At 41.3% G+C, this 24522-nt stretch overlaps 1 protein-coding gene across 13 annotated transcripts in view; it reads left to right on the top strand.

Moving 5' to 3' along the window:
- Prkn (parkin RBR E3 ubiquitin protein ligase) overlaps positions 1 to 24522 on the top strand; it is a 1193833-nt gene that overhangs the window by 475188 nt on the left and 694123 nt on the right. For 7 of the 13 annotated variants that reach the window (XM_063272040.1, XM_039088710.2, XM_039088724.2 and 4 more), the window contains exon 5: positions 20444 to 20533. In XM_063272040.1, the coding sequence (XP_063128110.1) occupies positions 20444 to 20533 (90 nt within the window). 13 annotated transcript variants of the gene reach the window in all.

Below are 24522 nucleotides of genomic sequence, written 5' to 3'. Positions count from 1 at the left end.
ATGCCTCTGCAAACAAACAAGCATCACTTTCCAAGCATAGAAACTTGTTGCTTTGGGAAGGGAGGATTAGACTAGAGCTGGGGATGTGGATCAGTTGGAACAGCACTTGTCTAACTTCACAGAGACCCTGGTTCCATCCCTAGCACCTCCTAAGCTATGTATGTGATGACACATACATGTAACCATTGAGCACTTTGGAGGTAGAGGTAAGGTCAGGGTCATCCCCAGTGACTAAGGTCAATGATTACCCTCAGTGAGTTAGAGGCAAACCTGGTTTAAATAAGTCTCTGTAAAAATGAAGAGGGGACTGGGGAGAGACATCTCAGATAGTGAAAGGCTTTCCATACAAGCAAGTGGACCTGAGTTTGGTTCTCTGAACTCATGTAAAAAGTGGCATAATTACTGTATTTGTGACCCCACTTCTGGAAAGGTTGAGACATGCCAACCACCGTGACTCACTGGCCACCCAACCTAGCGAATCAGTGAGTCTCCAGAGAAAATGAGAGACCCTGCCTCAAAGAGCAAGGTAAGCAGCTTTTGAGGAGCAACATCTGGGGCTGATTCCATGCACATGTAAACATACACATATGGAAGGAAACAAACACATACTGCAAACATACACACAAGCACACATACACACATGAACATACACACACAAAACACACATACATAAACACACATGCTCACACACATGTACACATGAACATGTACACACAAAAAACACATACACACACCTTACAACCCATACACATGAACAGAACATGCACATGTACACAAAATACACACAGAAACACATACACATTACAAACACACAATAGAAACACACTCACACATCTACAGAAACATACATATACACATATGAGAAACATATATTGAAACATATTACAAACATACAAACATGCACATACACACATGAACATGCACACACATACAAGACACATGAATATATACATACATGCAACACACCTACCACCCCACCACACATACAGAGACATACAGACAGACAGAGAGAGATAGATGAGGACAGACAGAGACAGAGAGGGAATTTGACCTTTGAACACCCCTAAAGATTTGTACAGGGCAAAGATGAACTATCCAGGGAGGCTCATATGTCAGTCCCTTACTAGCTTCTCTTTTCTTCAACATCCATGCATATAACTTGGAAAAAATGACAATATGTATGTGTAAGTTGGGTTTCCCAGATTTGAAAGAATTTATGAAAGCTACTGTATTCAGCATGCTTAAAACACTAGCAAAAACAGCCGAGTCATAGCAAGTCATTCCTACCATCACCATTTAACTTAGTGACTCAGCATGTGCTTATTGATCCTACTTTGTTCCACTACCAAAGATACCGCGGATTAATTCATATCCTCCTGATTCTCATATTATGAGCAAGGACAGGAAGAAGGGAAATATTGTGCAAAGGCAGAATAACAAAGTTACAGTTTGATAATTGGAACAGGACACTGGAGTGGAGAATAATGGGTGGGTGTTCCCAAGGAGACTTTTCTGCTGAGACTTGAAGGACCAAGTATCTATCTTTACCTGTGCCCTGCTATAATGTGAATAGTGACTTGGTTTGGGCAAGGCAGAAGGAAGTCTTACCCTTGTAAGACTTGTTCACTGCTGTTGGCCCCAGATGCTTTAAATCCTGCATTGGATTCCTGATCTCTCAGCTAGCTACACTTCCCTGAGCTTTGGACAAGGAATCTGACATATTTGGAAGGGTATTAAGGGGTGTAAGAAAATCAGTATTTCAAGCATACTGGCAGCCTGCAACCTCAACAATGCCCTCTGTAAGCCTGAGAGTAGCTGAGAGTGGATTGTAGCCACTGGTTAACAACAGCTAGTTTGGGTTAGCCTAGCAGGGAAGTGTTCTGCTGGACAATTCTGACTCCCAGGGCATCGTACTCTGAAAATTATGAGTTTATAAATCTTAGCCCGATTCGCTACTCCATGCTCCAGTTTCTTCCTAAGAACTACTGTTTACCATATCACAGCACCCTCACAGTGGGTTCGAAGATGTGTCCACTGAACCCATGCCACCTGTGTTCATTAACCAGTGCCATCGTCCCCATGTCCTGGGTTATAGGCCCTAGAAACTATTGTAGGAATCGTATTTAATGCACCTTTGAGTTCCTTCTGTTCCTAACAGACACTCTTTCAAAGTGAATGTTCAATAATTTATAAGTTGGATGGATGAATTAATAATGTTATTTTTTGTGTGTCTGTTTCTATTTACCCTCCCCGTTAAACATATCAGATAGTCACTGACTGATAAACCTTGACTTAAACAAAGCCCATGCCAGTCACTCTGGGTTCTACTTCTGCTCCTCATTCCTTATTACTCGGGGTGGTTCATCTAAAGCACCTGCAGCTGTACCCCTCCCGTGCTTCTGCCGCTGCCATGGTGGTGGCCCCTGAATGTGATCATCACAGTAGTGCCACTAACTCCGTCCATTCTCATCGTGACCAGAATCTAAAAAACCACTTCCTAATGACTGTGGGGGTGTAAGCCAGACTTGTCACCATTTCCAGTAGTCTGTTGTGACAAGCACCTGTTACCTGTTGTTCGAGGGATGTGTGACCTGCTCTCCTTGTGGCATTTTCCAGGAATGCAGCGGGTTTTGTTCAAGAAAAAAAAACATAGATACCTATTCCAAACTGCTCATTAATGCTATACCCTGCCTTCCTTTACTGAGTTTTGTTTGTTTGTTTTGGTCCTTTTTTTTTTTAAATAGAGAGGCATAATGTTCAAATTAGAGTGAAAAACCATGTGTCTGGAGAGGACGGGGAGCTGGGGAGGAGAACACCAGCGAAGTGAACTTATTGCTTTTTAATTAGCGCCTACGGGAAGATGCTTTCCCTGGCAGCCCCATTTAGACATAGGCTCTGAAACATTGATGTGTGAATTGCTCTCACATTTTCCACAACCTTCTTCCCCAGAGCAGGGAGAAATAAATAACTAATGAAAGAGTGAGGACACGGAATCTTTCATCCCTGTTTTGCAGCCGCCTCAGAAGGAAGCGAAGACAGAAAAGTGAGAACGGGAAAGGGGGAAGCCAGACAGCTGATGGGTTCTTGGGAAGGCCTATGAGGGAAGAGGAGGGGCCGCCTCCTGGGCAGCTGAAGATGAAGCTCCTACGGAAAGGCATCATGGGAAATTCCACTCTGTAATGAGGAAGGCATCCATGCAAAGTCATCTGTCTGGGGACATTCTGCAGGATAGCTGCTTTCTCTGTGTCGGGCTAACTGCGCTGTCAGCACACCCTCTCCAGCTGTTTGAGTGCTGTTCCCAGTATCTCTGAGCATCCAAGGAGCCGTTATAACTACGCTGAGGCTTTAGAACCATTTGCCAAATGTAATAGAGGACGTAAAGGAGTAGTTTTTAAAGATATCGTGGGACCCCCATCATCTAGGAGGGAAGACAGATGTAACAACTGGGTCACTGAAATCAGAGGGCAAATGAAGGCCTAAATGTCCAGCAACAACTTTACCTGAAGAGACTTGAAATTTTAAATATCGACATAACCCTTACTCTGTTCTATCAAATGTATCTTCACTAAGCGAAGTTCATCCAACCACCACACTGTGACTGAGATAGTGAAATGGCAGTCAGTCAAGAGACCAGGCCAACATTTCTGGCAGACACTTGAAACCTTTAGAAGTCTTGTCAGGTTTTTATTTTATTTTATTTTATTTTTATTTTCTAATTGAGTGATAAAAAATTTTTAAAGTTTAACATGTGCCCTTTGCTGGAAAATCTTAAAAAATTAAATATTGCCTTATAAAGTCCCAGTAACTCGAGCTGATAAAATGAAATTGTATTTGTGATTTTCCTCATGATTTATAGTTGTAGAATTTGAAGGAAACGAGAACTGAGCCATAACTGGTCTAATCCTTCATAAACAGCTAAAGAAAGCAAAGCACTAAAAACGATACTTCCCCTCTACCCCGTCCCCTGTCACTCAGGAGCAACCTCACTCCCTTGGGGTCTTGCCCTTAGCCTCTAACAAAGATCTCTAAGGTGTAGGCACTTACTCAGGGCGTACACTTCCTTTGTTTTGATGATATCACTAAGGATCCCAAACTCCTCAGGGAACAAGTCAAAAACAATAAAAATAAGCAACAACAAGAAATCTCACTGGCAATTGTGAATTTTTATTGATTGGGAGGCACATGGGCGGTTAGAAAAGCATACTTCAGAGCATGTCCTATGTGAGTGCTTTCAGAAATAGTGAAGAGGGAATGCCCATTCTGAATGTGGTCAACCCCTTCATAACTGGGGGTGGGGTGGGGGGAAGAAGCCTACTAGCACAGAAATGCTTCCTGGTCACCAGATGTGCAGCTGGTCCTCTGTGTGTTTTATCGAAATGTTTCCTCTCATTACAGTCTGTGACCCTGGGCTGGAGTTTATGAAGTCCTGAACCCAAACAAATGATTCCTTTTTTTAAATGGTTTCTCTTAGGTATTTGTCACAGGAATAAATTAACATACCATATTGTTTGCTTGCCCTAGTTCTATTCCCATGTCAGGCAGAGGAGCAAGATTGGGATAACACTCATGTCTTCCACATCTATATGTAAGTTCTTGCTAGTATAGGGTGGAGAGAACTTGGGGATTCTAAGGATCTAGAGAAGAAACGTCTAAGAAAAGTGTATGTTTGAACATTGGCTGTGAATAAATGCTGTAGCTCAGGGCTGGTTTGCTCCTGTGTGTGTGGCATGGCCAGCTCTTTTATTGGCGTGGCCATGTGCACACACAGCTCTTTTATTGACAGGCCCACGGTGCATAGCTCCTCCTTTGAGAATAGTCGTCAGTTCTCTCTCACAGAGGTTGGAACATATTCCATTCTGCTCACAAACACCAGCTCCTCTGCCATTTTTCTGTCATTCAAACCGTTCCCCAAATGCTGCTTTGATTTTTTTTGAAAACAGATTAGAATGATATATGAAATACCTGAGATCACCTGGCAAGTGTCATGATTCCCCCTTGGGTTTAAAAACATGGGTAAGTTCTGCCTATAAACCAAGAGTAACCACAAATTTTCAACTATTTCTTTTTAATTACAAACATAATTCTTCTAACTGCTAGTCACGGAGCAGGAGTCCACACTGCTTGGACTTTAATAGGAATACTCAATTTTATGTTTATATAGCATTTTCTAAACCTTTACCCATGATAAGCTCTATCACTTGTTAGTAGAAAGACATATTAGTTCATATAGCTATTTTTCAAGTCAACATACATGATCAAACAGATATGAGGAAGGAAAGCAATTTGTCTTGTAAGAAGACGCAGTTATTTTTATCCTGTCTGTTCCAAGGAAAATATTCTCTGATTGATACTGTAATTTGACTGCTCCTTCCTGTAATGGCCCTTGAATTTCACTAATAGCAAAAGCAGATTGCTCCTAACTCTCGAGCATTTTTTATCTTCAGAGACATCCTTTCATTTTTAACACATCTCAATAAATGTCATTAGAATTAGTTCACAAAATGAGGGTTTTTTTTAACTTAATGATTCCTCTACCTGAAAAGAAAAGAAGTTATTAATGTTCTTGCCTTTAAGTAATCCTGTATCTCTTGCAAATATCCAGAACAAAATCATGAATAATTAACTAAGATAATGAGCAGAATCAACAGGTCCATGGCTGGTGATTGCCTCATTAGGAAGATTCAGCAGCCTCAAGGTCTAAGTACACCTCATCCCTGGGTAGGATCCTATTGCTTCCTTCCCTGAGCTTGGCACATACGCTGCCTCAATGCCTTCCAGCCCATCACATCCCCCGACTGCCTCCCAGCAGGATGCAGTTTGCAGTTCTCACTGCAGGGGCACATGCTGCATCTAATTTGTCCCGCGATTGAGATTCTACTTGTTCTGAAATAATGTGCTTTGGGTTTGTATCCTAAAACTGTGAAGTAAGACAAAGCTTGATTTATTCAAGACACAGACTATTCTGTGGCAGTGGGTGTCTTTCAGACATTCAATTAGATCTCTAATTCCCTCTTGAGTTACAGGCACCAAATAGTCACATGTTCATTAGATCTTCCTAGATGCCTGCCAAGTGATGACAAAAGTGACCACAAAGGCCTAAGTGGTGTCCAACTTGAGGCTGTCACTCTTTGAATGCCTGTTTGTGTGACCAAAGAAAACCCAAGCCCCAAGGAACCATGGGAAGCACAGGGCTGACATACTGGCACCCAGCAGAGGTCCACTTGCATAGCTCATGGCAGGCCGTCTAAAGAAGATGCCTACAAGGCTGCGCATCTGAGGAAAGCTGGTAAGTCTTTAAACTGTTTCTATATAGCACTCTTCACGTTTCCTATGATTTCACGACTGCCATAGCAAAAGATATTAATGTTGTTGGCTCTTTCCTGGGGAACTTGAATCATAACTGATACGCCCAACCCTTCATCTTATGCACACAACTGTTAAAATGCCTCCAAATTCTGCAAGTTGTGTATGAGAAAGCTTAGGCACCTTCTTCCAGACCCCCACTTCATTTCCATTTGTACACCCAGCTTCATGTCTATACTCTGTTCTATTCACCTCAGTGTGCAGCAGTCTGAGAACAGAGCCTTGGACTGAGCTGAGGTATGTGCACTTCCTTGGGGAAAGTGAGTCGGGGAAGGACGGTGTTTGGGTGAATCATGAACGGCTTATGATGCAGCAGGGAAGAGAGCCCAGTCACTCTGGGAACCCTGCAGAACCATGGGTAATGTGTCTCCTAGAACTACACTTCTCCCACTAGGAAGCTGTAACCTCTCTTCTCCCATGTTTATGGGTTGCTCATTTGGGGCTTTGCTGTTAACAATTCGCTGTTTGTAGGTCCTACGTGTCAGTGACTCTGTATACATGGATTCAAAAAAACAAGGAGAAAGACTACATATCCAAATACTATGCCATTTTACATAAGGGATTTGCACACTCGCTGGTCTTGGCATCCTGGGAGCTCCTGGGTCACCTCTCCATGGCTACTGAGGAACAGTGTTGCCTCAGTTATTTTATGGCTCTGTCCACCCATCTCTATTCAGCGAACAATCCTTATTTTATGTACTTGAAGTTTGAAATGCGTTGGAGATGTGAGTATATTTTGCCTACGAGGGCTTTGGCATGCACACCATTACCTAGAGCTCAACGCTGTATCATTCACTTTCACAACACATTTTATAGCCAGTGGGGAGCGGTGAATAATGGAAAAGGCGACATCTGTGCAGCCCAAACCCCTGCTGGGATGAAAACCATGACTATCCCTCCGGAGAGCAGTTATATCCCCTTTTCTGGTTGGCTCGCTCTCCTCTGCCCAGAGCACAGTAAACCTCTTCAGGGTTCTGTGTTCACACCTTCAGTCGGTTTTGCCGAGACAGTGTGTCATACTAATAGAGCCATGTAGTCAGTATGTTTTGGCATGAGGATTCATTCACTCAGCAAATTCGTTTGAGTCCAGTAGCCTCACCTCTATTGATGGATGGCGAAGCTGCTTCCAGCTTTCTGCTATCAGAGACAAAGCTGTAGACACTTCTTCTGTCAATCCCATGAGGACAGTTATTCTTGCCTCTCTTGAATTACCATCTGGGTTAGAGTCACTGGGCCATGGTGGGGTAACTGTGTATTGAAAGTTATGACACGTGGCAAATGTCTGTGCCTAGTGGAGGAACACAGAACACTCTCAACCTCCAAGGATCTCCATTTCCCACCCTCCAATCCACCCGCCAAAAGCATGTGAGTTATGCATCATCATAATTATAATTAACTGTATTTAATTATAATTATAATTGTATATGTTCTGTATATTATTTATGCTTAAATTTATAAATATAATTTCCCTTTTGTTTCCTAATGTGACAATGGTGGCACTTTTTGTTGTCTAAGAACCACTCACTGTAATAAAAGAATGAAGCTCAAATACTCCTGTGTGTATCAGTGACAACCTGTGCGTCAGAAATGCAGAGAATGGCTGCTCAGCACCCACACTTGATAAATACTAATTAGCATGCCCTTGGCCATCGTAAAACAGCACGGATTACATTTCTACTTGATTTGACCTAGCATTTCAACAAGTGGTCCTCCATCCTTCAGCAGTGTCTCATCCATCTGCACATGGGTGCACCTTGCACCCTCACATAACTGATTCATCTTTAGCTGCCCTTTTGCAGAACTCATCTCAGTCCTCCCTGTCATCTTAGATCACAGGGTGCATTCTCAAATGCTAGTCAGGGACCAAGAAGGCACGAGGCTTCTAAGGCACCAAGGTGAGTTCAATTAGAGTTCAAGGAGAGTTCAATTAGAATGATGGAGCCTGCTGCACAGTCTATGCCATAAGAGACCCACAGAGCACCAGAAGATACAGAGAATCTTCGCATCAGTGCAGGCATCATGGGCATGGTACTTCCTTGATTTCACTCATATCCTCTACCTAGGGTCCTGTTAGACTGCATTCAGTCTCCAGAGGCATTACACTGCTTTATGGGGCTTCTCTTGACATGATATTTTCTGATCCTTTCTAGACAACTTTTCTGTTTAAAATTCCTAGATCTTAGAGTGATCTAGGGCTGGGAAGATAGCCGGTAAATGTTTGTCCTCAGAAGCCATGTGAAACAGCCTGGCAGGGAGGCACACACCTGTAATTCCTACAATGGGGAGTCAGGGGCAGGCAGACAGGCAGATCTCTAGGTGGTCATTGGCCACACAACCTGGCTCAGTCAGTGAGCTACCAGCCATGTTGACCTCTGGCCTGTGTACATGTGTGTACATACAGTTTTACACACACACACACACACACACACACACACATACACATGCACACACACCATACCACACACATGCAACACAGATGGCTAAATGCTCCCCTGGCCTTTCCCAGGTAAACATTTGGATAACTGTGCCTGTATTCTTTCCTTGACCTGTGGGTGAAATCACCTATATTCTCTTTTTCCCTATTTTTTTCTTCCCTAGCTTGAAATCTTAACATGTTATAATTTCTTTTCCACTTTATGCTTCCTAGTACATTTGTATTTTAAGAATGCCATTTGGGCGAAACAGAAGCAGCAGAGCCATACGGGTTAGAAGCTACAATTACTAGAGCCCGCTACAGGGCTTGTGGCAGGTTTCATATTGCATTTGATCAATGAGAAATAGTGATTAATAGCACTCTCCACAGAGAAAATGCATTTGCTGTATTCCTTTTTAAAAATAGATACAATTTACTAGGTAAAAGGTCCCATGATTCTTCTCCATAATACAGAAACAAAATTGATAGCCTCTGTACATAAGAATGAGGATGACATACCCTGAAATTTAGAGACCTTGGCATAATTGTCTTCAAAGCTCAGACATGCATAGCACACTGAGAAACTTTAGGGGAAACGATGAATTATGAAGTAATCATAGTATCTCAGAGGAACCTCAACCCTTCAAGGATTCCCTTCAGTAAGTTCAGAATTAAGGAAAGTGTTTATGTATTTGCTTCTTGTATTTGCTGTGTGCCTTTAGAGTAGAAAAGTCTTGTGGAGACAATATGCCCTAAATTATGCCCCAGTCATACATACTTAGTGAGTTTTTAAATAAAGGGACCATATGAAAATACTTGATCTTCTTTGAAAAGGGAAGATTCAGCCAATATTGGGTCGGAATTCTAGAGCCTTCCTCAGGGCTAGAGCAAGACCTATGTTCACAGACTTGAATTACAGTTTAGAGATGCTAGTGGCACGGACTTCTGTCAAAGCATTATCTTCCTGAGCCTGTCTGCTGTTGCTTCAATTTGGAAAAGGGGTTTGGCTTATGGGTTCCTTATCTCAGGATATCCAGCTCCTTTAAAAGCTTTTTGACCCCGATCTAATTTGTCTCCTTTTCTCCATTCCTTTTTTCTCTCCACCCATTTATTCCTCCATCTTTCTCAGATGCATCATCTCCTGTAGGATGATGTCATACAGGTGAAGGCAGGTACAAGATAGAACGAGGCCTGTCATTAGAAGAGAAGGAAGGATGGGCAGGAGAAAAGTTTGAGGGAAGAGGAGGAGACTGGAACAGAAAGAGAAAGAGAGGCAGCTAAGAGAACATGGAGGCAGATGTTAAGATTCCTCTCTGGACATCTACAGGTTGTTATGAATGTTCTTAAGGGATGGAGGTGTACTGGGCTTTGTATGTCTAGGTGGGCAATTACATCTTATCAATTGGATCAGAGGTTATTGTGTTGTGTGTTCTTTCATGTGGCGATTTAAGTTCAAGAGAGTATGTGGTGGCTGGAGACACTAGGCCACCACGAAAGTGGGATGTATATTTCTGGCATGGTGGCAACTTGCCTTGGGAACTAGATGGGTAGAGAGATTGTTGTCAGGCTCAGAGAGTAGCCTTAGGCAGTGTGATATGGGATGGAGCAAAGCGGGTGAGAGATTTTGCTAACTGATATGAAAGTATCTACCAGATATCTTGGGACACTATGGTGCTGGACCTAGAGCAGGATAAAAGACAGCATTTATTTTTTTTTATAATTTTACAGCAACAATCTCCTGGTGACTTATCCCACTGACTTGAAAAATGCTGGTCACCACTGGCATACTTACAGTTTCACATTATGACGTTTTCAGAGCATTGTGAAGTATAATCCACACATAAACCCTCACAGTACTTTCTTCCCTTCTGGCTTCTGTAAGTGTGTGGGTCTGAAGAGGAGCAACCAGAAGCGTAAGTCCCTCTTGCATTCTGTAGACCCTGCCCCACCCTTTTCTCTTCCCAGATTCACCGTCATTGTTTAGCTTTCTGTCACTGTAGAATAATTTACACTAACAGTTTTAATAGGTATTTTCATAACATTTCATGACATTTCATGACACTGCTTTTAAAATCAAATTAAAACCATTTCCTTGCACACTTAGTTTGCTAAGAGTAGATTGTAGCATGTTGTTTTTCTACCCCACTTTAAACTCTGAGTGGACTGAGTTACCAGTCCCACCCAGGTTCTCTTGGATCCACGGATGAAAGACACACACACACACACACATACACACACACACACACACACACACACACACACACTTATTTTTAATGTGCTTTTGGCTCAATGGCCAGGCTCTTCTAAGCCTTCCTCAGCTAGTGTGCCCTTCTTTTCATTCCCTGCTCAACAATTGATCTTCGAATGTTAAATTAAATCTGCCTCCCCTCAAATGGTTATGATGGATAGTTTTTAAGATCAGTCACCCCACCTCCAGTGTGTGTCAACTTTCTGCTAAGGGATTTTCCATCACACTCCTGAGAAACATTTGCTCAATTTTCTCTCATCCTGTCTATGTTGGGAAATACTTACCCTCACACACTGGGTGCATGTCTATGTCAGGGAACACTACCTTTGTACACTGGGTGTCTGTCTATGTTGGGAAATGCTATCCTCACACACCGGGTGCTTGTCTATGTTGGGGGAACACTACCCTTATACAAGCCATGGCATTGTGTGCTCCCTTTCCTTAGTTTCCTGGGGGAATATGGCACAATTGCTCATGTTTCCTTCCTAAAAGTCTGGTAAGACACAGAAACCACCTGGACTAGAGTTTTCCTCTCAGGAATCTTTTTAATGATAAACTCTGTTTCTTTACTGGATGTAAGGCTTTCCATGTTATCCATCCATTTTCAAAACTCTAATTTCATTAATTTTGAAAGCATTTAATACATGCACCTAATGTAGTTTGAGCATATTCACCCTCCTCACTGCTCACAGGTCCTACCGTATATCCTCTCTCAACTCTATGTCCTCCTCACCCATCACTTTAAATTGACCCACCAAGTATGTGCTGCTCACAAACTCCTAGGTATGGAGCAATCCAATGGAATGTAGTTGACCTTCCAGCACAGCCTTGAAGAAAGCTGACTGTACCTTCATTAGCACATATCAACTGCCAATAATTCTTCTGCTAGTAATGGAGTCTCATTGACTCCTACCCCTGTCATGCTGGAGACTTGACTAGCTTGAGACCCTGCTGGTCTTATGCAGGTAACCACCATTACTATGAGTTCCTGGGTACAGTGACATGTCTACAAGGAACTGTTCTGCTACAGCCCTTCCCAACCTCCGACTCATCATTTCTGTGCCCCAGACCTTCTGAGATGAACCCTGAAACTGGGAGAAAGGGATGAAATATGCATGTCTTATATCTGACTGAACATTTCATTCATACATATTTTCTCCAGTTTGGCCATTTGTGAGTTCACGTAGCAATTTCTATCTACTGCAAGAAATAACTTCCCTGAAGACTGAGAGCAGCACCAATCTAAGGATATAGATACTAGTTTGTAGTGTAGCTTTGTGTGCAGTACATAGTAAGTTCTCCAACCACAGGTTTGTGGCCAAATTTACAGTGTCAGGAATGTATTTCCTCCTGTACAGCAGGCCTTAAATTCAACCAAAAGGCAGTTGATTACCCCCATAATGTTCATGCCACTATTGCACATAAAGGTATGACTTGATAAGCCTTTCATGGTAGCTCACAGGGGCACAGCTGGCTACGAATATTGTTTATGGTGTTTTGTTTTTCTCCAGCAACCTATATAATAGCTTCAAATACTATGAAAGATAGCCAACACAGAAGAACCTTTCTGGTTAATACCAATGTGATATCTCCATGTCCTGTGATCAAAGTATATCTGTGAATGAGCTTTGGTAACTTCTGAAATTTAAGGATTCTATTCTGGACATCTAGATTTTTAAGCCTACCAAGAAAATGTTAGAAATATTTACTTGATTTTCACTGGTATCTATAAAATCTGAGTCATGTCACCTCCTCGTTTACAATATAAAGCTCACATTTCCCCCTCCTTAGTCCATCTACAAGTTGATCAGTTTTTGATCTTCTCAAGTAACTATCCTTAGAATTTTTATGTTTATTTGGTTATTTCATCATTTATCTTTTGGTTTTTGTTATTTCTCTCCGGCTTGCTTTTTCTAAATAAAGATTTATTTATTTATTTATTTATTTATTTATTTATTTATTTATTTATTTATTTATTATAAGTATACTGTAGCTGTCTTCAGACATACCAGAAGAAGGCATCAGATCTCATTATTGATGATTGCGAGTCACCATGTGGTTGTGGGATTTGAACTCAGGACCTCTGGAAGATCAGTCAGTGCTCTTAACTGCTGAGCCATCTCTCTAGCCCTCCTGCTTGCATTTTGTAGGACTTTTTTCTTTACTAGTGTAAGGTAAAAGTTCTCCTTGTAGTTTTCAACTTCTCTTTTCTAATATAAACATTCAAAGCTGTAAATTTCCTTATATGTAAGAGCATGATATATCATCCAACATATACTTACATGATATATTGCATTTCCTTAAACTAGTTTATAATGCATATTTTATCCGAGTTTTTAATTTTTATATATTAGTGATTTTTACAGACTTTCAGTTACTTATTCCATTTTACCTCTAATATAGTCTGGATATCTCATGATATTGAATAAATACACAACGCCTTAAAGCTAAGTCTTAATTTATACTCCAGAAAATAGTCCACCTGGTAAATGTTCTGTAGCAATGAGATCAACACTGCTTTCAGATATGTTTTGACGGAAAACTGTGAATATCATATTAAGCTGATGGGTCATCTTGTTAAGAATTTCTGTATGCCCCACAAATTTTTTCCTACATAGTCTGTAAGTTATTGAGAGATGTATTGAATTGCTTAGCTATAACTGTGGGTTTGTTTCTTTCAGTGGAAAATTTTTAGTGTTTATTTCATGGTTTTTAAAACTGTGCTACAAGGCCCCTAATGATTGAGGATCACTAAGTCCTTTCATAAGTATTTCCATCCATCATTGTTGGTTAGTTTCATGTATCTTAGTAATGGTCACATCCTTTTGCTCTGAAATGTACTCTGTCTGATTTTAAGAGAGAAAGAAAACTAGAGTACCACTATTTTTGGAAGTGCAGGGATCTATCTAATCCAGAGAACCAGTGAACCAGTGTGAACCAGTCACTGTCTCGCTAAGCTCCGCCCTCAGCAACTGTTTTTTTTTTAGGGAGATTCTCACTCTGTTACATTAGTTGGCCTCAAATCCACAGTCTTTGCACTTCACACACACACACACACACACACACACACACACACCACACTTTGCACACATGATAGAATTATAGGCTTGCTCCTACAATTTTATGTTGGTGAATTGTTAATACAGATTTTTATACCTCTTAGTACTATGTTATTTGTATTTTCATATTTAAACTTTGCATTATGTAAAGCCTAGTAACCTTATGCATATCTGCATACGTAAAATGAGGACCTTACCTACACCATCATGTCTAACATGTCTAACCTAACGAACCTTACATATGCCAGTGAGTATAACCTGGGGATCTTATATATGCCTCCACATATCATCTAGGGACCCTATAATCACTATACTTCCCCTTCATTACTCTTAACTTTGTACTATTTTCCTCATATATTTTATTTTTACACACTCTTCCTATCTCACGATATTGGATAAATTTACTTTGCATCTGTGTTTTAAAGAATTTAAAATTACTTATGTGAATTTTATAGTCACTAATTATTTTCTATGTTCCCAGTTCCATTGTGTTACGCAGACTCCATATCAATATTTTCCCTTCTGTTTTAAGGAATTTTTGCCTTGCGTATTCTTTCAACTTTAACATATCAGAGAAGCCTCTATTTTCTTTAATTGTCTTGGCTAGAAAAAAGCGTTCTAAGTTGAAAGCATTCTCTAAATATTTTAAAGATATTGCCTCTAAATTTTCAAAGGTGATAATAATAATAAAAAAAAACCTGGCGTAGTGTTCATTTTGTTCCTTTGAATGTATGTGTTTTTAATGTCTGGCTCTTCTGAAGAGTTCCTGTTTCAATGACATTAAGCAACTTTATTATTATTATGCTTTTATAGTTATTTTCATGTTCTTTGTGCTTTAAGTTCATTAGGTGTCTCTGTATAGTTCTCCTAAAAATGTTGACTCCAATTCTTGAAATCTGTATTGGCTGTCCAAGTGTCATTTCATCTCCTGCAGTGATTACAAATTGTTTATACATGAGCACATGTGTGAGTGCATGCTTAAGTGCACGCATGCATGTGTGTGCATGTGCATGTGAGTATGTGTAGTATAATGTGTCTATATGGCAGTGAGGTGTTGTCTCTTAGCCTTCTGAGGCTCTGGCAGCTTTTGTCTCACTGCATCCTCCCTGCGATTTGTTTTGGCTAGTTTCTCAGAGACACCTTAAAGGCCTGTATCTAGCCATGTTGGTTCTGACCTGGAGAATTTTCACCTCAGATATTGCTTGTTTTCAGAATCTCCCCTGGAGCCTTTTAAAAATTTCTGTCTTGCACTTGATTTCATGCTCACTCTAGCCATAAGATTAAAAATGTAAGTTTTCAAACTAGTTGTGCAATTTCTAAGTGCCACAAAGAATATACATAAGCCATGGTTGGGTCTATTTAATATTTCTAGCTGATTACCACTCATGAAGTTGGTTGGTCTGGAAGGACTTCCCATCTTATCCACACAGACACATATGCTTCTAACAGGCTTTATAAAGGGATTTGAGGCACTTCCTGAAGTAGGTGCTAAGTTGAGTGCCATTGAGTTTTCGGCTGCATCGGGGGACGGTGCTGGAAATGACCAAGCACAATGCCTTATATTAGCAGTCTATAGTTAACCCAAGTGTAGCTCACCGCATAGATATGTAGCACACAGTCCCAGTGGTGTTCCAAGTATAACTCACAGAGCATGTATAGCCCATAATCACAGTGACCTTTCTTACTTAAAACTGGGGCTTTTATGAGGTATACAGTGAGTGTCCTATCTATATGATGAAGAGTCTCTCCAGCTCACACTCCGTTTTTGCAGTCACTGTGTTGGGGACAGATATTCAGCAAATAGGCACCAACCACAAAGACAGAAACTGAATTATTTTCAAATACAGGACTGTTCACAGGCATCATACAGATAGAAAATCTTAATGCTATTTCTTTTTGAAATGGTAGTTATTGAAGGATACTTGAATTATATTGGCTCAATTTGATATGTTAATGGATATTATTGCAAAAATTTTTGCAGCCTGACAACTGTATTCTGTCCCACAGGTTAGCTTGTGATAATAATTGAAATAAATATAATTTTCACAGAGAATGTCAAGGAAAGCATAACAGAAGCATTTAATATTAAAGCAAAGACTGAAATAAAGCTAGATTTATCATGAAAAGGCAAGCTTCTGTAAAATACAGAGATCACATGATCCTCACGTTGATATAATCCATGGCTAGCTAGAACAAAAAAAAAAAAGACTTGGCTAATTTAGTTATAATTTAGGGGGACTCATTATAACGAGAGTTTAATTTTTAAAAAAATCTTTAGGTGAAAATATTTAGCTACCTGTTTATTATGGTAACAGAAGTGTTTAGTAGATCAGTGGTAGAAGGCTAGAGATGTGGCTTGGAGAGAGAGTACTTATCTACTATGTAGGAAGTCCAATCTTTAAGTCTTGTCGTGAATACTTTGAAATCAATATAACCCTCCTTTTATACTTCTTCATTATTTAATGCTATCAAGTTTCAAATTATCCAAAAATTATGTGATGATTGCCGGTAAGAATGTCTTCAGACTTTCTTGTATAGTAATCCACCTTCTAAGCATCAAGTGTCTGCCTGCACTGTCGCTTGCAGTCACACAATGCTCCAGAAACTGACTGCATTTCATCCACACTCTCACACCCATCTCCTTCTGATTAAAACAAGTCTTTGGTAAACATTCCTAGAAGATATAAGTTGTGTTCACTGTCTCTGAGGCCTGGGCAGATGGTTTCGTCTGTGTACAGAGAAAACTCTCTCTCCTTCCCCCAGCAGTAACCAATGGCTAGTAGCTTCTCCTCTAGGAGTTGGCATTTCATCCTTCCTGGGCTTTGATCTGGCATGGGATTGCTAGGGTTTTGTGCATGCTCTTCGAACCTCTTTTAGTTCATGTGTGCAGCTTACTTGCTTGTGTCCAGAAGACACTTGGGCCGTGGTCACCCACATCCTCTGGCTGTTGTATTCTTTCTACTCCCATCTTCTGCAATGATCCCTGGGTCTTGGGAGAGAGATGGCGCTGCTCATCCTGCTCCACTCATTTCATTCAGCCGGGCAGGCAGCACTAAGCAGGAGGCCATGGTTTCCTTTGTGTGCAGACATTTAGTTACAGTGCATCCCCTTCAACACGAGTCCCTGGGGAAACCTAGGTTGGATGGTTTATGAACTAAATCCAAATGAATTTCCATTGTTGGGAGAAGCCACAGTAACGACCTTCTCTTATTTTGTATGCCACATGTTCTTGGCACTTTGTCTCTGGAATGATGCAGATCTCTCATGTTTATGGGTGTGGACTGTGCAGGGTGGCTCAAATGGAGACCTGGTTGTCTCTTTGGCAAAATCAGCTTATCCATAGTTTATAGTGGATAGGGCAATATGCTAAGTGCTCACCCTGCACCTCTGGAGGTTGTCATGGCTAAAAATGCCCCTTAGAACGTGTGTAAAATTATCTTACAACATGCTTACTCTTATGTTAGAGTGCGCTCACTGTGACCTTAGAGTGCGCTCACTGTGACCTTAGAATGTGTTCACTGTGACCTTAGAGTGTGCTCACTGTGACCTTTGAGTATGACCATTATGACTTTAGAATATGCCATCCCTTTTGAATGCACTCACTGTTACCTTTGGATATACTCACTCTTACCTCCTAAGGCTGAACGTTTGCTGGCTATTTTTGAAGCATCAAAGCCTCTGGCAATTCCAGCATGTAGCGTGTGCTTAGAACTGTTGGTTTCCTAGCCCTCGGGCATCTCTGGTAAATTCTTCTCTGTATTTCATATTAAGAGAAGTGATATTCAGTGGAATGCGTTCTGGAAAGACTTAATTCGATGTGTCTTAAACTTCCTTAACCCTTTCCCAGAGAAATAGATGTTTTTATATCATGGCGTACCATACACACTCATGAAGGTTTTAACAAAAAATTCTCACAATCTGATAGGTGTGACTCAATCTGATGCCTCGGCTAGTCTGCCTCTGCTGTAAAGTGATTGATTGTTCATATCCCCTTGTAGATTCCTCCACCCAGCGCTGCTGAGGTGTAGTCAATAATTAGGTGGCATTGTTGTTAAGGCTTCTGTGAGCTCGGCTTCCACATCTCATGTTCATGTGCTACTCTTTCAGGACTTAGACACACACACACACACACACACACACACACACACACACTCCTGCAGGGTTCATTTCACCCAGAAGATCCTTGGCTGTCAAACTCTCTATTATATCCAAACAGTGGGAATATGGAAGGGCCATGAAGCACAGGCCCTGGTTCTTCGGTCGTTCTGCTGGTCTCAGTTGAGGAAATGGGGCTTACACCATAGAAGCAGGCCAGCTCGGTGCTGTCATGATGTGCTGAGAGGATCTAAAGAGATGGCTGCAAGTTAGTCACCAGAGTGGGCTAGAGAATATGGCACCTCACCCAAGGCACAAGGGAAACATGGACAGGGTGGAGAACTAGGGAGAATTTGGGAAGTCTGACACGTGTGTGGCAGACTGGGGGACCATACAACAGTGACAGGCTGGAGCTTAGCTAGTCAGCTGTTAGCTGTCACCTCCCCAGGATGCTTGCATTTGGAAGCATGGTGTTTTACCCCATTGTCTTAGACAGGCCTTTCCTAGTTCTCCCGGATGACACCAGCACAGTGGCACTCACCTCTCAGGAGCCCTGAGTTGCCCTCTGCCAAGGACCAGCCTCGGCTTGGAGAGGGGTTCTGAGGAAGGAGTGTCTGGGAACAGGAAAGCAAAGGACTTGAAGTCAAATCATGAGTATAAGCTGGCAGCCTATGTTCTGCTCAAGACAGCTTTCCAGCCTGCTTTCTCTCTGTTGTGCTTTCTTTCTCTCTGACCTACTTTCTCTGGAGATCTCCAGACAGCTCTATGTTCTGCTTGAGTCAGTTCTCCAAGCAGTTTTCTCTTGCTATTCTAAAAAACTCCCTGGATAGCTCATCTCCAGCAGATCATATGCCCATTCTCTTATTTTGCATATCGTTTCAGTCATTTACTCCAGGTTCCCTTCTGATTATCCTCTGAATCAACATTCTATGACCCCAGTCCCTTAATTCTTAGGAGACAGCAAGTACACATTTTCTTTTAACATTGCAAAAGAATTCAAAGATCTTCCTGCCTCCATTAAGTCAGTGGATAAACTAGCTGGCTGTGTGGTACCCTGTCCTGAAATTACCATTTCTACCACACCTGGTCCTAACTTTGCTGTGTCCCTGAATGACCTTGAACACAGGAATCTGCCGTCTTTGTATCTTTCTGACAAGCTGGCTCATTAATGTAGCTGCCTTTGTTTCTTTAGATTCATGAAACCCTTCATAATTCATATTGTATCCTTGTGTTTTGAGAAATTATATATTTTTGAACCCATGGTTTTAGAGTTCTTTTCCATAGCCTTAAAGACTGTCCTGAAGGTCCCAGCATTTGCCATTTTGCTGGGACATAAGCCACACCTTCGCTTCATCATGGAGTCATTAATGCTAACAGGGAGGACATTCCTTAAAGGAAGAATGTAAAATATGTACATTATTATACAACAAACCTTATACCCACAGCAGTCGTCAACACTGATGGAAGCTCATGCCTACTGGCCCTGTCCCAAGGCAGGAAGCATGTCATGCTGTTCTCACCAAAGACATGCTGGACCAGCAGCCCTCTTTGTTCAAATGTTCTTAATTTAACAGACCATAGGTGTGTGTGTGTGTGTGTGTGTGTGTGTGTGTGTGTGTGTGTGTGTGAAGAATACACAAAATATGCTAATATTCTGTTTTATCTAATAGTATAAAGACTATTTTCCCAAGTTTTTATTTGTATTTTAATAAAATATTCAGTGTAAATTAATTATAACTTGATTTGGGCAATGTTTATCATGTCTTTATATTAGAAAGAGTGAATTATCACACCATGTGGCTAAAAATTTGCTTCCAAGTTAATCAAATGCCTTGATATCATTTCAAGATATATCTAGATTTGTAGCATTTTTCTACATTCTCTCTTTCCTTAAGTGAGCTGGCAAGACTTGGATCAGTCTGTGTTCATTGGTCATGGTCCATGGTAACATATTTTGGGACACATGTTTGCAAAGAGAAAACTCTGGTGTAATTCTGAAAATAATTTCAGACATAGAACACCACCCTGTAAGACATCATCACTTCAGCCCTCGGGGCTGCTCTGCTGTCTCATGAAAGGTTTTATGGTGAAGACAGAGAGAAGGAACCACTTGGCAACAAATCCTTTGAAGCTTCTACCAGAGCCGTTTCCAGGGGAATGGGAGGGGGGCGGAATTGAGAAGCTGCTGACGTGTAGAAAGAGACTGGCATATGTTTAAATCATATGCTTCTAAAGTTTGGCTGAGCATGAAATTTCATTTTATAGGAAGATGCCCTTGGGAGTGGAGCAAGGGAATACCAGTGCACCTGTTATCTGATGGCAGCCAAGCTTTCAGACAAACTTTCAACCAACCAGGTAGGCCTGTAGCACAGTTAGAATTCCCAGGGATTCAGCCCCTACAGTAATGGCGTATCTGGTTCCCGTGCACTGGGGAAGAGAGCTCACACATTTCAGGTCATCTGCTGACCTCTGCAGCTCTGACGCTTGCTGACCTAATGGACAGCCTCTTTTGCCTTTTCCCTCATGACAACTTCAGGATCCCCTTATAGGTTTTCAGGAGGGGCCATCTCTAGCCTTCTCCGTTTCTCCCTTACTTTTATTAGAAACTCGATGTTAGATGGCGCATGGTTCCAGGTGGTATCTGAGTATTTTTAAGATATCCAACCATCATGAATCAGCCATCACTCCATTCATCATACACGGCAGGGGAGAGAAAGAAAAGGGATCCAGACAGTTTCCTTAAAATAGAGGAATGTTTCCCCGTTTCTGGTGTTCTGAGAGCCCATGAGAGGCTGAATCGCGTAAACATGCCTTCCTTCCTTCCCTGGTAATGAAACAGCAGACACAACCTGCCTTGCAAGCAGCTGGCAGGCAAACAAGGCACTCTTTAGCTTGCTTTGCAGCACTTGAATGACGGAGGTGCTGATCAGCCCTTGTAAAGGCAGGACCTAATAAAACTGTGCTGATTTCCTTTCCTTAGTGTGGGATTCATCCCAAGAAGCCACGCCTGGTCTACAGGTTTTTTTTTTTTTTGTTGTTGTTGTTCATTTGTTTTGTTTTGTTTTGGTTTGTTTTTGGTTTGTTTTGGGGGGTTGTTTGTTTGTTTGTTTGTTTTGTTTTCTTGAGTGTGTCTCTTTCAGAATCACAGCTTTGATGTTCTTTTTACCTGAAAGGAATCCTGCTAGGGGCTGTTGCAAGCTTCCTGCATTGGGAGCAGAAGACTCTTGCCCCCAGGAAACAGATTACACATTCACAGCAAACAAATCAGGAACAAAAACAGCAGACAGGAAAGCCCCTTGAACGCACATACTTTAAATGCACATTAAAAACATTTTGACAGTATCTTCTTTTTTTTCCCTTCTCAACTTTTTTTTTTATTAACTTGAGTATTTCTTATATACATTTCGAGGGTTATTCCCTTTCCCAGTTTCCGGGCAAACATCCCCCTCCCCTTCCTTATGGGTGTTCCCCTCCCCATCCTCCCCCCATTTCCGCCCTCCCCAAAACAATCTAGTTCACTGGGGGTTCAGTCTTAGCAGGACCCAGGGCTTCCCCTTCCACTGGTGCTCTTACTAGGATATTCATTGCTACCTATGAGGTCGGAGTCCAGGGTCAGTCCATGTATAGTCTTTAGGTAGTGGCTTAGTCCCTGGAAGCTCTGGTTGCTTGGCATTGTTGTACATATGGGGTCTCGAGCCCCTTCAAGCTCTTCCAGTTCTTTCTCTGATTCCTTCAACGGGGGTCCTATTCTCAGTTCAGTGGTTTGCTGCTGGCATTCGCCTCTGTATTTGCTGTATTCTGGCTGTGTCTCTCAGGAGAGATCTACATTCCGGTTCCTGTCGGTCTGCACTTCTTTGCTTCATCCATCTTGTCTAATTGGGTGGCTGTATATGTATGGGCCACATGTGGGGCAGGCTCTGAATGAGTGTTCCCTCTGTGTCTGTTTTAATCTTTGCCTCTCTATTCCCTGCCAAGGGTATTCTTATTCCCCTTTTAAAGAAGGAGTGAAGCATTCACATTTTGATCATCCGTCTTGAGTTTCATTTGTTCTAGGCATCTAGGGTAATTCAAGCATTTGGACTAATAGCCACTTATCAATGAGTGCATACCATGTGTGTTTTTCTGTGATTGGGTTACCTCACTCAGGATGATATTATCCAGTTCCAACCATTTGCCTACGAATTTCATAAAGTCATTGTTTTTGATAGCTGAGTAATATTCCATTGTGTAAATGTACAACATTTTCTGTATCCATTCCTCTGTTGAAGGGCATCTGGGTTCTTTCCAGCTTCTGGCTATTATAAATAAGGCTGCGATGAACATAGTGGAGCACGTGTCTTTTTTATATGTTGGGGCATCTTTTGGGTATATGCCCAAGAGAGGTATAGCTGGATCCTCAGGCAGTTCAATGTCCAATTTTCTGAGGAACCTCCAGGCTGATTTCCAGAATGGTTGTACCAGTCTGCAATCCCACCAACAATGGAGGAGTGTTCCTCTTTCTCTGCATCCTCGCCAGCATCTGCTGTCACCTGAGTTTTTGATCTTAGCCATTCTCACTGGTGTGAGGTGAAATCTCAGGGTTGTTTTGATTTGCATTTCCCTTATGACTAAAGGTGTTGAACATTTCTTCAGGTGTTTCTCAGCCATTCGGCATTCCGCAGCTGTGAATTCTTTGTTTAGCTCTGAACCCCATTTTTAATAGGGTTATTTGTTTCCCTGCGGTCTAACTTCTTGAGTTCTTTGTATATTTTGGACATAAGGCCTCTATCTGTTGTAGGGTTGGTAAAGATCTTTTCCCAATCTGTTGGTTGCCGTTTTGTCCTAACCACAGTGTCCTTTGCCTTACAGAAGCTTTGCAGTTTTATGAGATCCCATTTGTCGATTCTTGATCTTAGAGCGTAAGCCATTGGTGTTTTGTTCAGGAAATGTTTTCCAGTGCCCATGTGTTCCAGATGCTTCCCTAGTTTTTCTTCTATTAGTTTGAGTGTATCTGGTTTGATGTGGAGGTCCTTGATCCACTTGGACTTAAGCTTTGTACAGGGTGATAAGCATGGATCGATCTGCATTCTTCTACATGTTGCCCTCCAGTTGAACCAGCACCATTTGCTGAAAATGCTATCTTTTTTCCATTGGATGGTTTTGGCTCCTTTGTCAAAAATCAAGTGCCCATAGGTGTGTGGGTTCATTTCTGGGTCTTCAATTCTGTTCCATTGGTCTATCTGTCTGTCTCTGTACCAATACCATGCAGTTTTTATCACTATTGCTCTGTAATACTGCTTGAGTTCAGAGATTCCCCCTGAAGTCCTTTTATTGTTGAGGATAGTTTTAGCTATCCTGGGTTTTTTGTTATTCCAGATGAATTTGCAAATTGTTCTGTCTAACTCTTTGAAGAATTGGATTGGTATTTTGATGGGGATTGCATTGAATCTGTAGATCGCTTTTGGTAAAATGGCCATTTTTACTATATTAATCCTGCCAATCCATGAGCATGGGAGATCTTTCCATCTTCTGAGGTCTTCTTCAATTTCTTTCTTCAGAGTCTTGAAGTTCTTATTGTACAAATCTTTTACTTGCTTGGTTAAAGTCACACCGAGGTACTTTATATTATTTGGGTCTATTATGAAGGGTGTCGTTTCCCTAATTTCTTTCTCAGCTTGTTTCTCTTTTGTGTAGAGGAAGGCTACTGATTTATTTGAGTTAATTTTATACCCAGCCACTTTGCTGAAGTTGTTTATCAGCTTTAGTAGTTCTCTGGTGGAACTTTTGGGATCACTTAAATATACTATCATATCATCTGCAAATAGTGATATTTTGACTTCTTCTTTTCCAATCTGTATCCACTTGACCTCCTTTTGTTGTCTGATTGCTCGGGTTAGAACTTCAAGAACTATATTGAATAAGTAGGGAGAGAGTGGGCAGCCTTGTCTAGTCCCTGATTTTAGTGGGATTGCTTCAAGTTTCTCTCCATTTAGTTTAATGTTAGCAACTGGTTTGCTGTATATGGCTTTTACTATGTTTAGGTATGGGCCTTGAATTCCTATTCTTTCCAGGACTTTTATCATGAAGGGGTGTTGAATTTTGTCAAATGCTTTCTCAGCATCTAATGAAATGATCATGTGGTTTTGTTCTTTCAGTTTGTTTATATAATGGATCACGTTGATGGTTTTCCGTATATTAAACCATCCCTGCATGCCTGGGATGAAGCCTACTTGATCATGGTGGATGATTGTTTTGATGTGCTCTTGGATTCGGTTTGCCAGAATTTTATTGAGTATTTTTGCATCGATATTCATAAGGGAAATTGGTCTTAAGTTCTCTTTCTTTGTTGGGTCTTTGTGTGGTTT

This window comes from Rattus norvegicus, chromosome 1 (assembly GCF_036323735.1).
Source record: "Rattus norvegicus strain BN/NHsdMcwi chromosome 1, GRCr8, whole genome shotgun sequence".
NCBI lineage: Eukaryota > Metazoa > Chordata > Mammalia > Rodentia > Muridae > Rattus > Rattus norvegicus.
Note: the sequence above shows the minus strand (reverse complement) of the source record. Positions and strands in the feature narration are given on the sequence as shown.